General features: G+C 34.8%; 2 protein-coding genes across 4 annotated transcripts; one reads left to right on the top strand and one right to left on the bottom strand.

Annotated features, from left to right (window-relative positions):
- Nucleotides 1-4,644: 4,644 nt before the first annotated feature.
- LOC116137599 (major latex allergen Hev b 5-like) lies at nt 4,645-6,166 on the top strand. Its single transcript, XM_031423293.1, has 2 exons — nt 4,645-4,750; nt 5,340-6,166. The coding sequence occupies exons 1-2, from the start codon at nt 4,736-4,738 to the stop codon at nt 5,793-5,795; spliced, it is 471 nt and encodes a 156-aa protein (XP_031279153.1). The 5' UTR covers nt 4,645-4,735; the 3' UTR covers nt 5,796-6,166.
- A 2,214-nt stretch (nt 6,167-8,380) lies between these two features.
- On the bottom strand, nt 8,381-13,328 carry LOC116137575 (E3 ubiquitin-protein ligase UPL5-like). Of its 3 annotated transcripts, none has more exons than XM_031423273.1 (3): nt 12,795-13,328; nt 10,211-10,338; nt 8,381-9,172 (listed from the first exon to the last, which is right to left on the bottom strand). In XM_031423273.1, exons 1-3 carry the CDS (start codon nt 13,314-13,316, stop codon nt 9,112-9,114), a joined length of 711 nt encoding a protein of 236 aa, XP_031279133.1. In that variant the 5' UTR covers nt 13,317-13,328; the 3' UTR covers nt 8,381-9,111. The 3 variants fall into 3 exon arrangements, with proteins under 3 accessions (XP_031279133.1, XP_031279131.1, XP_031279132.1); XM_031423272.1 differs by lacking the exon at nt 8,381-9,172 and adding an exon at nt 9,185-10,079; XM_031423271.1 differs by lacking the exon at nt 10,211-10,338 and having other exon boundaries at nt 8,397-9,172.
- Nucleotides 13,329-13,591: the final 263 nt, after the last annotated feature.

The following is a 13,591-nucleotide window of genomic DNA, read 5'->3' as shown; positions in this document are numbered from 1 at the left end:
GATTCCTCTGCAGTAAGTTTCTGATATACTTTAAGAGAAAAATTCTATTATACATGATGTTTTTTAAGATCATCGGACGATGATGAAAGGGCTATCGAAGATTCTATTTTGTTCAAATTCAATAGTAAGGACTTCCTGGACGAGATGTTGAATCCAGAATGAGTGAATGATTAATGAATTCGAAAGGTCGAATCCACTAGTATTGACTTTCTCGATTAGATATTGTATCAGAATCATAAAATGAAGTTCATCATATTTTTTCTTCTCTTAAAGGTAAATTCTTATGAAAGATTCAAAAGATGATAAGATTGATTGAATCATAGCTTTAGTTGGAATATATCAAACATTGATTGATGAGAGCGAGACCCCACTCCATGAGCAGTGTTTTAGAATTGAAATTGATTGCTAAATTCAAGCAGAAAAAAGAAAAAGTAAGCTGCCTTGCCTACCAAAAGAAAGAAAAATCATACAAGAAAGAAAGTGATTTGCCGAGTGGTCGCAGTACTTATACAACAAAAGCAAAATTGCCGCCATAAAAGCTTAAAATTTTCCATATAATTCATAGCAGACCAGACCAAACATTGATTATGACTTCTTTGTCTTGTGCTTAATGCTATTTAAAACCCTACCCTCTCATTTCAATCTCATTAATTTTCTCTCTTTTCTTTAGCTGTCTAAGTAGCATAATATTTTATATCATTAGAAATTTTATTTGTCACGTCAATTTAATAAACTGTTATGGTATATATATGTTATAGAACTTTCTACTCTCTTGAGCTAACTTTTGAGGATGAATTCTACCAAAACCTGTTTATTGTCACGTTTTCCTTGCTTTAATTTTGAATGAAAATAAATAATGTTTTTTATTTTTTTATGATTGGGGATATTCGGGTTAATTTGTGCGCATCTAAACTAATCCCTCAGGACCAATGTTTTAAAACTCGGCCCGGCTTGGCCAATTTAACCTGTTCAATTGGGATCGAAAGCTTCAACGAATCGGGTTTATATTTTTCCTATTCACCCAAAATCCTAGGATTTGGGAGGATGATCAGCAAACAATTGGTGGCCGGGATGTTGGGGCTTTTGAAGAGAAAGTGCCGATGAATGCAATAGTGGTGACGGAGTTGATTTTCGATGAGTAAATTGATCGAAAATCGATCGACTTTTGCCAACGATTGGCGAGGCTAACGGGGGTGGGGTGAGGTGGGTTTTGTTCGGGAGGAAGAGGGAAGTAATTTCTGGGTGATGGGGAGGATTGTCAACGCCGGTGTCAATGAGATCTGGCTTGGAATGCCAACACCGGCGTCGATGAGATCTGGCCTAGAATGCTAACACCGACATCGGTGAGATCTGGCCGAAATCGAACCTATTTGGCTAGATCTTGGGTATATTTTAAGGGGAATGGGCTCAAGGGACGATTAGGGTTGCATTTGGGGTGTTGCCGTCACCGACCGATTTGTATTTGAGGTGTGTTTGTCAAATTTCAAACCTATAGGGACTTAACTATAACTTTTAAAGATGTATTTGCTAAATTTTAGAAGTTGTTGTCAACGGGTCAACCCATGACCCAACCCTGGGTTGGGTTTTAAAACATTATTCAGGATCCTAAAACTATCGGCCAGATAAGAGCTTCAATGACTACCCTTATTAACAGTTAAGGTAAATTAAATTCATGACCTTTTGAATAATACACCTAAGAATCATAATTGATCACTCGATCACCCAGTAATGGTTATTGAGACTAGATGAGATGCATTCCTTGACAACACCGATGACCGCATGACGTCGTCCAGCACATAAGCTACAACAGGATCAAGACGACCGCAACAGTCGAAAAAATAAATAATGTTACCAACACAATTGCCCCCTTGAAAGAGTAATTACAACGAACCTGTCCCATGAATAAGACCATAAATCAACAAAACATTCCACCTCATCATCAGTGGATGCAGTTGATGGGCCAGGCAGGCCCAAGCTTTATCAACTTTTCCTAATAAAGAAAAAGTTATAAACTGTAAGCCATCTCCATCAGTAGCAATGTGCCCTAAACCTAAAAAATAATAAGTGTTAAAACTATTATAAGGACATGTCCTTGTCCCTGTTTTAGGGCATTCCACGTTCCATGTGTTAGCGTATCAAATCGACAATCCATTTGAGGAATGCACAGCTCAGCTAGACCAATCAAATATTGGGCCCATCTCACCGTCCAGTCTTTCCATCAACCTTTTAACTTTACAGACAGTATTAAGGTGCGGTAAAGTTTTTGATGGACACGCATGGCCAATTCTAGGATTAATTGTACAATTTTAAGTATAATAAATTATCTTAACACCTAATCATGATTAGTGCATACTTAATACTTTAATCTAAAAAAAACTATAAATTTGATTCTCTTCAATCCCACAAAATATAATATACATGGTATATATTCGCACCGGTTTGAATAGCAAATATAAAACAATTTACTCGGGAAAAAAATTTCATCGTCCCTTAAAAAATCAGCTTTTTTTTTTTATTTATGAAGAGTTTTTGATATTTTCAAGAATTTTTTTTTTTAAATTGTTCATTGGTGATTCTAATTTTTTATATAATTTAAGATTTTTTTTAATAAAAATAGAATTGAAAATAGTATAAATAGGCGTACAATTATAGTAAAGTGAGGATAATATGGATAAGCGTATGGTTTCATTTTTACTTCTGAGTATCCGAGATTTAAGTGAAGATTGTAATGATGAGTTGTTATACTAATTTTTTTTTTTTAGATACGTATAAACTGATCCGACGTTTGATTATTAAAAAAAAATTATTTTTTTCTTCTTAAAAATGACAAGATTAGTACATGAAGACACATAAATCTATAAATCATCATTTAAGTCCAAAATTTCAAGTTAACCTATGTATTATAATATTAATCCTGCTACCATAATGCCAACATCATCCTCGGATCTCTAATCCTAGTAAGTAAAATGACAAAGATGCCATTGTTATTTTGCATGAGTATGGAATTGCCTTAAGGGTAATTTTGTACATGCGTTTTGAGATTTTTTCTTTTTCGGTGGGCTGGGCTGGTAGTGAGTGAGGATATGATCAGAGAGACGACTAAGATCAAGCGTGGCAAATCAGACGGCTGGAAGTGGGTCCGGTGTCACGAGAGTCCTACCTGGAAATCATCTGAGGTGGGACCTACAAAAGGTGAATCTTTTAGAAAGGTGCGGTTTTCAAAGCATAGAGAGGCTGCCTGATTGATTTGGACTAAATCAAGGGTGGAAAGTCGTGCCACGTTCGCAATTTTCAAAATAGAGTGGGGCCTGATCAGTGTATTTTTGTGGTAATGATCGCAACTGGTGAGGCATGGGCCCCATTTTGCCACCGTCCTAGTACCGTTGTTACCTTTTGTTTGGCTGATAATCACCTCCATTAGTTGTTAATTAATTAATATATTATTTTGAAATTTAAAAAAAAAAAGTGAAAGGTCAAAAAAAACCTTAAAAATACAAAACGTATGATTTTGACCACAATAGTAAAAGTAACCCCTTTCATATAATTTTTGGGCTAAATTAATTTCTAATTTTTATTGTTAAATGAGGTGTTAGCCAACTGATGCGTATCTTAACTATTTTTCAAAAAAAGTTATCTTATAACAATTAATCGTCGTAGCTTTTTAAGTAAATCATAAATAATGGTATTATCTTTGTGTCGAAAAAGAAGTCAAATTTAGGTATTCGGGTTAGCTGATACACATATTAACTATTCCTTAGAGGAAGTCATCCCATAAAAATCCATTACCGCGTGGCTCTCCAGATAAATCATAGTTAAATATACTATTTTTGCGTCAAACAGGAAATCAAACTTGGTTCACCCTTACTGTTGGGCTACCCATAGGTGGGTTAATTTTTAATTTATTGGCTCTTTGAAACCGAAGAAATTGAATGAATAGGGGTTTTCAAATACACAATTAATTAGAGCAAGAAATTGAATAAATGTAATTAATTTCTTTGACTATAGAAACTCTCAAAAGGGTTTAATTAAAGTGAATTAATACATGACATTATATTTATAATTACTTGTAGGAGTTACAAAAAAAAAAAAAAAAAATTAATTGTTTATTTATTTAAATTATGAGAAATTAAGGTAAAATGGGAAATCAAATCGAAATTGAAGAACATGAACGCATGATAATAACAACTCAAAAGAAAGATATGATGGTGATACGAGAAATGGGCACAACCATATAATATAAATTAAATTAAAATTTCCGTAGATTAAAAAAGCACTAATAATATTTAATGATAATGTAAATCAAATAATAATGCAATAATAATAATTTAAGAGTAATACTATATTTATAAATAAATTTTACAAAGATCTTCGTACGAAGTGGTATGATGGTATGATAAAATATAAATGGAAAAGTGAATTTAATGACTTTGATTTTTTATTTCACTATTCTATTTATTTTTTGTCACATTACTTTGTATAGAAATTTTTGTAAGATTTTATTGTATAAATATAGTATTATTGATAATTTAATTGACAAATGAAGTTACAACTAGACAGAGCGCAATTGCCTATGTTTTCTTCAAAGTGCTTCGCACACCATTCTTTTACACGTCTATATAACCCTCTCTTGTTCACATCCTCCTCACTACACACTCACAGAAGCCCTAGCGCCCTTCCCTTTGCTTTTTCATCTATATTTCTTTCTGTTAATTTTACCCTTTTCTTTGCTTTCCAAATGGCCAGCGTTGAGGTATATATCTTATATATAATCGTATATCTGTAGCTGATCATGGAGCAGCGAAATTCTTTTGTATAATATTCCGTTTTGTGTCAACTTAATGTTATCAGGATCGGTCTTCAATATATAAGTTCAAGTTTTTTTTTATTAAGTTACTTTGATCGATCCTTTTAATGGTTTGTTTTGTTTCTGTAATATTTTTAGAAACTCATCCAGATCTATCTCTAATATGATAGATCAGTTCTCTTTTTTGTATTTGTGACATATCTGATCATCAAGATTATGTCATGGGCATGCATGGTGATCCTGATAAGTTTTTCTAATGTTTAACTTGGTAAAAATGATCTTATATAATAAAAGAAAATAGGAAACTGATTAAAAAATTGAACTAAAGGCGATCTAGCCAGCAACAGTGATCGATCAATCCATCTTCCAAGCTACCTAGATTTCAATAATTCTTGTGTATGCTCTTCTTGAATCTTCAGTCTTTTATTGCTTATATATATGTATAATCTAGTGCGATTTGGCTGATAATCTTGCTGTAAGTGTCATATGAGGGTTTTGATTATTTTCATACGTTAAAATGTTTTGGATCTTGCAGGTTCAACAAGCTGCTACAACATTGCCCGAGAATGAAACACCTGAGGTGACCAAGACTGTTGAGAAAACCCCAGAAGAGCCAGTGGCAGCACCACCAGCCTCGGAAAAAGTAACTGAAAAACCGGTGGAAGCAACTCCTGAGGCCCCAGTTGCCGAGGAATCCACTGTTACAAAGCCTGAAGCTGCTCCAGTTGAGGTTAAAACCAAGGAAGTTGTAGAAGAAGCTAAGGTTGAGGCTGAGCCAGCAGTGGAAGAGAAAGCAGAAGAGACTCAAGAAGTGAAACCTGAGGAGCCTGTTGTTGAGGAGACTAAAGAAGAGACCGCTAAAGCCGTGGTGGAAGAAAAGCCTGCAGCTCCGGTGGAGGAAGAAAAGCCAGCTGAGAAGGAGGAGAAGCCAGTTGAAGCCCCAAAGGAAGCAGCAACCACAGAAGTTCCAGTTGAGAAGACTGAAGAGTGAAGAATAGGTGGCAGTTTTAGCAAAGTTGGTGGGGGGCTTTATGCAAAGTTGGGAAGTTTTAATTAGCTTCAGATTCATCTTAGTCTTGTTTATTATGATTATTATTAATATTTACTATTATTAAGGTAAGGGTTTGAATGAGGTTTGGAGTATTATGGAATTGGGACTAGAGATAGTATTAAGAAATTATTGGTCCACATCAGCCAGTAGACATGCCACGTGGCTAATTATATGATCAAGCTACATGGGATTGCTATTGCAAATGTGGGTTCCAAGAGGGTCATTGTTTTGATATTTTGAAATGGTGTGATGAGCTGTGTGCATGTGAATCTCTAGGTTTGAATAATAATATTTTTATTTTTATTTTATGATATAAGTTGGCATTATTCTATGTTGAAAGCTATTGTTCTTAAACCTAGAAGGAATGTTTTTCATATTCTATATAAAATTGGTAAAAATATTATATATATTTTTTTGGGTGATTGTAATGGCTAGGCCAACTTGCAACCTTCCAGTTGCCACTCTTATTAATAACCGAGGATATCAAACTCAAGAGCTCTAGAATAATATATCCAAGAATTCCTATCACCCCACCTGACGGTGGTTAAATATGATAAAATTTTTTAAAGATTCTATAAAACTAACAGGGAGACGAACATTTTTCCACCCAAGGTTTGGCAAAACGACACTTTCTCACCCGTCAAAGTTTATTATATCATTCCAGGGAATCCATACTAAGCAAGAGTCAGATTTTATTGGCCAATCTGTACTTCTTAGCCCTAGTGAGGATCTGAGTTCAAGTAGAGCAGCTCGCTTGTTGGGTCAACTCAAGGTCTCAAGTTGCTAAAATGTAGACTCAAATAATAGCAACAATATAAAAATAACCGCTACTGCACTTTGCTGATCGACCATGGCTCATAATATAAATTTCCTCATATTCTTTCTCTCATACTTGAGTGCAATCTTTCAAGTACATTTGACAGAAAATGAAAATGAAATCTAACAAAATACAAAACACCCAAATGACAAAAACACATTTTTCACATACAATTAAAGACTCTCAATTCCTTTCTCTTAGAAAACAGAACTAAAAACTCTTACCTGAATGACAAGCTTTTTTTTGTTTCCGCGTGCTGTTTATTGTATCTCGTCCTAAATTTTCTTCTTCCTTGAAAAACACTTGTTTCTGACCAGTCTATGTGCTATCGTTTGCTTCTGTTCTCTCTTTTCTCTGTTTCTCTCTACCTCTGCTCTGCTCTCTCTCTCTCTCTCTCTCTCTCTCTTAATCCTTCGGTTTCTTTTGGTTGACGAAAAGAGAGAAACAATGATCTGCAAATAAAATAATATTTTAAAGAGATCAATTAAAAAAAGGTGGTCAAGACTCAAGAACAAAGAACAACTCTGAGTGGATTATCACTCTTTCCTCTCCTAACTCTTAACACAAACTTCTTATTCTAATTCTAAAATAGAGGCTTGATTTTTAAACACTAACTATTCTTTGTCTTCCTTAAAAAAAAAAAAAAAAAAACTTTTTGATCCTCAAAGTGGGTTTGGTTTGTTGATAAGAGCAAAAAGCAGTGGCTCGGTTATTGGTCTGAAAAAAGTGAGGGTGGTCCGACCCTGCCGATTTGGGTTTGACCTCTAGTAATCCCGCCCAAGCCAGCTAACTTCTTACTTTTATTATATATAATAAAACTTCCCTCTCTTTCCCTTATAATATTTAGCGATATTTTTGTCTTTTAATCAAATATTGACAAAAAACACTAACAGGGGTGGAAAAGTGTCATTTTGAAACTTGACGGGTGGAAAAGTGTTGTTTTGCCAAACCTTGAGTGGGAAAATGTTGTTCTCCCAAACTAATATTACATTTTGAATATGTGTCCTTTCGTGACACTAATCAAGGAGAAATAGACAAATAATTAAACAGGCTATCATCTTATTATATTCAATACACTATCTTAGACAGATTCCAATTTTTGCTTCAAAGCTACTTCTGCTGAGCCTATAAATATTTGCTTCTGCATGTTGATAAAGATTGAATCAATTTCTTCCATAGAAATTGCGGTGCTGAATTTAGTGGGTTTGGGATAGAGCGAGGAAAAGACTAAGGAGGTGTCAAATATGGAATATATAATAGCCACAACATATCATGAAAATGGTGCTAAAAACTAACGAGACAGGCAGAAACACACAAAACTCTTCGGTAGAAGCCCACAGCCACATCATTATAATTGCACGGCAAGTTTACATTAAGATAAAAGAAAAAGGGTGATCGAAGCTACAAAATTGGAAGTTTTTAGGGTCCTACATAGGAATGGAAGGTGATATGTACATAACATAACAGAACTGGGTCAAGCTTTGCATCATTTGTCCTGACATTGTCAACACCAGCTACTTGTTACAAGTATATGCGACATAATATTTATAGATACAAACATGCTTGATGGTCTGCAGTGCATTTTCGGATCCTATGTTGAGGAGTAAGTATTCGAAATATTGTAAACAGTTTAACATTTCAAACTCTAAGTGCAATAAAATATTTACAGTAGAGAGAAGAGGATCTTCAAGAAGAAATAAAAATGGAGGAAAATAGAGATCGAAAGCGTTACATCCGAGTAACAATTACACGAGAAGAGCAATTCGACCAAATCTACTGAGAAAATTAGCATAAGAAAGTTAAAAGAGTAGTGTGTGCAAGAGAAAGGAGAGAGAGGGAGAGAGAAAATGAAGCAATAATTTTTCTATGGATTTGGATGTCATTGCATACTGTGTACTTACAAGGCAATGGCTAGAAAAACCAACAGCTATTACTAGTAAAGGAAGTTCATAAAAGAAGAAAAATTAATTTTCCTTCTTTCGTTGCCTGCTGCTTTATTTAATACTATGCTATACCTATGCTTATGAACAGTTGACGACAAAAAAAAAAAAAAAAAAAAAGCAATGACATCACGAGCTTCACAACAGAAACACAATTTAACTAGACCAGCTTCTTACATAGTTTAATGACAAAACAGATGATGGTATCCTATAACTCTGTACAACCTCAATAGAAATCTATGTGCAGTGAGAGAAAACCTTTTTACCCCAGTGCAGATAAATACCAGTTAAGTGTTTCACCAAGTGCCAAAGCTGCAGCCCACATGGTCTTGCGTGATGATTCGAAGCCGATCTTGCATCATAACCATGGAGGGGTATGGTGGGAAACACAACCGGTAGAAGCAGGTGTGAGATGATGGAAGGCGATCACTGGGCTCTCCTGACTTGTAAATATGAAGCCGAGAAGCCAAACCACGGAAACCCTCAATTGGAAGATACTTCACCGAGGTCCAAAAGAAGAGTAGAACCTTTCTTTGGTCTGCTGACATTCCTCCAACAATCTGAAACATGTTTGAGCACATAATATCAAATTAATACATAATAATAATAAACACTGTTTTAGATCCATGGAAAACTGTCATCAAGTGGGAACAGACACTGCCATAAATATTACTACTCAAATCAGAATTTCCTCAGAGCAAAGTCAAGTCAAAGTCAACGCTCTAACTAGACTATTCAAAGTTTTGAGTTTCTGCCTTCAGTATGCTAATCAAAAGTAATATTTTGAGTTTTTGATTTTGCTGTGTTTCTTTTCTCATCTAGATATTAATAATTCAAGAATTGATTCATTTTCCCCTGCCCACTCATCAGCCAGGTCAAGCAACAGATTCATTATTATGGACTCTCCCAGATGGAGATCAATCAGTTGCCTACTCAAACCACATCCTTTATTAGAAATCTCATTTTCAAGTAGACCTTAAATATCCTATTTAGATACTTCACTTTTATCTGTGCTACAACACCAATTAAAATTTCCAATATAAAAAGGAAACAGGCATGCCATTGATCTAGTAATATAATATCCTAAATCGGTGCAGTAGTCCCATGTATGATAATGTTAGCTTCAAAGCAAAGAAAAACAAACATTAGTCTAAAGCATCTCAGCACAATTTGTAAACAATAACAATCATGTAATAGTAAAAATAGTGGAATTCATAAGAGGAACAAAAAACCATGAATAAATGGTCCAACCAAATTTCAAAATCCCAAACTTCATTATAGATCTAGTAAGAGACTTCATCAACACTCTTCATAGAAGTTTACTTAATTCTAATAAGAGCTTCATTCATATTTTCACAAGCAGCAGAAGATAAAAAAAAACCAAAAGAATTATTCTATAAAACCAACTTCTCATCTTCACCTGACCCCAAGTGCTTGGATACCAAGAATGAAAAACATTCTCCATAACTATAGAATGAAGCCATGCCACATAATGAATCAACAAAGCAAAGGGCATTAGAACCAAGGCAATCTTTGATACCAGGTTATAGGAATACAAAACAGATTAATCAGGTACTGTATGGGATGAGATAATCGACCTTAAAGAGCACCAACCAACATGAAAAATCAAACCAGAAAAGTGGCTTTTAAGGAAATTTTTTAAAAGTGAAGGCCAACTGAACTTAAAGCTCCTCATATCACAGAGGTTGAGAAATTGTAGACACACCTGAAAGAAAAGTGACCACATAAGTTGAAAAAAACAGCGGAACTCAGGTTTTTCTATTGATTGAGTTGAAACCTGGTCTACATATTAATATAGCATGGTTCCCTATGCAAAAACAAAAAGTAAGAAAAATAGCACAAAGAAGATAAAGAGTACATGATAGACCTCTGTGAAGTACATTTGCTTGTTCTTATAGAGCATATCCAATTCAAATGAACTTTGCATGAATAGTATAAATTTATCCCTAAAACATCTTGTCAATCACATAAAACAGGCTTCCAAGTTCTGTCTGTGATAAATGCCTTTGAAGGTTTCCCCAAGAGATAAATTCCCTTTGTATGAAGTTATCAAAAGAAAATATGGTCTTTAACAAAATAGAGGGATTCCAAAGAAGCTTCATATAATATTTCATTTGTTTTATTTAGTTTTTTTGATGGGAAAAATTAAAGCACCCTATTAAAAAGAAGAAAGAAAGTACAAAGGTGGATCTTTCCTCGGGTAATCATTTCTAAGGAATACCCTGCATTCAACTTTTTCACTCCATTAAAGGTGGAAAATGACAAGGAAATGCGTTTTTGGGAGGACAAAAGCCTTGGGGATTTTAGCTTTAATCAACTCTGCCCTCCTCATTACAGATTGACCCTCAGTAGAAGAGCCGCTGTTTATGACTCTTTTGACTCTACTTCCCACATGGAAGCTCTAACTTAAACTTCAGAAGGAATTTTTGGCAGAGAGAGATTGAAGAATTTAGTGATTTTACGGGGTTGCTTGACCATGTTGCATTAATAAGTCAAGAGAAAACAAAAGAAAATGGAAGCTCAACTCCTCAGGTTATACTTGCAAACCCCACTTACATGTTCTGTGATAAAATAAAAATTGTCCTGTTGATTTCTAACAGTATAATTCAGTTTGGAAAACAGAAGTTCCTCCAACGTTCAAGAGTTAGCATGGACTTTGGCTGAAGGAAAACTCACCACAGCAGAAACTATCCAATTAAAGTACCATTAAAATGTACTCCACTGACATGCTATGAACGAAAATGATGCAGAATCCTCTGACCATTTGTTACTGCATTGTCTGGTGGTTTATTTGTTATGGGCTAAACTTAATAGGGAAACTAATGTTGAGTGGATTACTCCTAAATCTTGCTCCAAATTAGTTACAGAAATTTTTTCTTTCTTTTGGAAAGAAGAAAAGGCCAAGACTCAGCGTATGTGCTTCTTGCTCTTTTGTGGGTGATTTGGAAAAAATAGAAGGACATTTGAAGACAAAGGAGGAGAAGAAATGAAGCTTTCTCAGACAAAATCAAGTTATTAGCATCTCTCCCAGCTTGTCTTAAAGATTTTGAAGAGACCTCTTTTTTCTTTATTCATCTAAATTGGCCAGGGGTTGTTAGTGGGTTCTGGTTGTGTTTTTGGGGCTATCCGAGCTATATTAATCATTCTTTTGTGTTTGTTCTTTTTGCACAGATTACACAAATTCATGAAAGTATATGTAAAACTTTAGACTCTAGATGGATGGATTCTTTTGTAGTGGTGGATACCTTACCACTATTTGCCTACTACAATAATGCATATCTTCATGCTCCCTATCAAAAACAAGGTCCCATGGTAAAGCACACCAAATTAGCTACCTCTAAACATTTATTAACAAATCTACACACAAATTTGCAATAAACTCATATTCTGTATAAAAATAATTCTTTTAATAGAAAAAGTAGGTTAACAAGAATAACACAGCACTCTGGATTTAATCCAATATTCATTTCTGTCAATAATGCAACTCTTTTTCTGTGCACCTTAAATTAGATTTTGTTGCTAATATCTAGTGGACAGTAAATCTTGGTTAATTCCCTTAATCAGAAATACTCTCAAACCCTACATGTATTGCCCTAAGCTTCTCAAACAAAATACACTCTAGATTTTTCCCTGCAGAAAAAGTTGATATTTCTAATCTTGCAGAAATTCCACTAACCATGTAAAAACTGCATGTTGTCCACGAAGGATGACCTGAACTTTCATGATATCCATCAAAATGATACAATAGCATCCAAGAAAACAACTAAACAAAAAGCATAATCATCCACATTTTACGAAGTTCCGAATGTTCATCGTGGAAGACACTATGATGTCATTAGAAAATATAACAGGTAACTAATGATATCCAGCATCTATAAGAAGATACCACTCATAACAACACCTGAAACCATAAAACTGGAGAAACATAAGTAATAAAAACTTCAACATTTTAGTTTCAGGAAGGGGCAGAAAACACTGTGTACAGGCTATTTACTAACAAAGCAGATTCAACCAAAAAACAGCTAGTGTATGCTATAATGCAGTATCCAAGTCGAGTTTTCAAAGAAATTAAGAATGGGAATGGAGGGTGTGGTGCAGATTTTAAATGAAGCCACATAAAGAGATTACCAATTATGAGGATAAAATCCTACAAGCATGTACCTTCCAGAACCAGACGATCTGAGGATCAGTTTCTTTGTAGCCATTGTATTCGGTATGAGCTTTCCAATCATCAACACATATGGCACTTTCACTTCCACACAGCATCCAATCAAGATCTTCAAGCTCCAAACTTTGAAAAAAGAACTTCTGGAGTCTCGGATTACAAAGAATGTCAGCAAAACCTTTTGCAAAATGAGTTGCCTGCTCAGAGATAGATGTGACAAATTGATGCCGAATAAGAAGATTAACATATTCCTCCCTGTTTTTGCTATTTACAACCATACATTTCCCACCGGGGCAAAGCTCCACTATTTTCCTGGATCCTAACTCCTCCACGTCTCTAACAAATGTCAGTCCTAAGGCATCTGAATCAATAAACTCGGCATCCATCTCCAAGATCTGCTTGCAGCTATCATACAAGCGTGGATCAGCATCCCGTATATCTTCCAAAGAAATATACTTCCCAGCCAATTGCAGAAAAAACACACGATCAAAGACAACACCCACTTGCACCTTATGCATCAATGCTAATGCAATTATTTATCCGACCTAGAGCTGAAATATCGAGGTGCATGGTCCACCTTAGATGCTGAATATAAAAAGCATAAGACAATATTTATGTTTTAGAGGAAATGTTTCTTCAAGTTATAATATTTGTGCAAATTCATATAATGCACATCAACTAAAAAATAGAAACTTGCAAATTTTGAATCGAAATGGCAGCCTGTCTGTGAAAAGGAAGTGTATTCAGAGTCAAAATGCTATCCAAAAATACATATGGTTTAGGCATGAGACCA

The sequence above is a fragment of the Pistacia vera genome, unplaced genomic scaffold (genome assembly GCF_008641045.1).
Source record: "Pistacia vera cultivar Batoury unplaced genomic scaffold, PisVer_v2 Contig331, whole genome shotgun sequence".
NCBI classification, from domain to species: Eukaryota; Viridiplantae; Streptophyta; class Magnoliopsida; order Sapindales; family Anacardiaceae; genus Pistacia; species Pistacia vera.
Note: the sequence above shows the minus strand (reverse complement) of the source record. Positions and strands in the feature narration are given on the sequence as shown.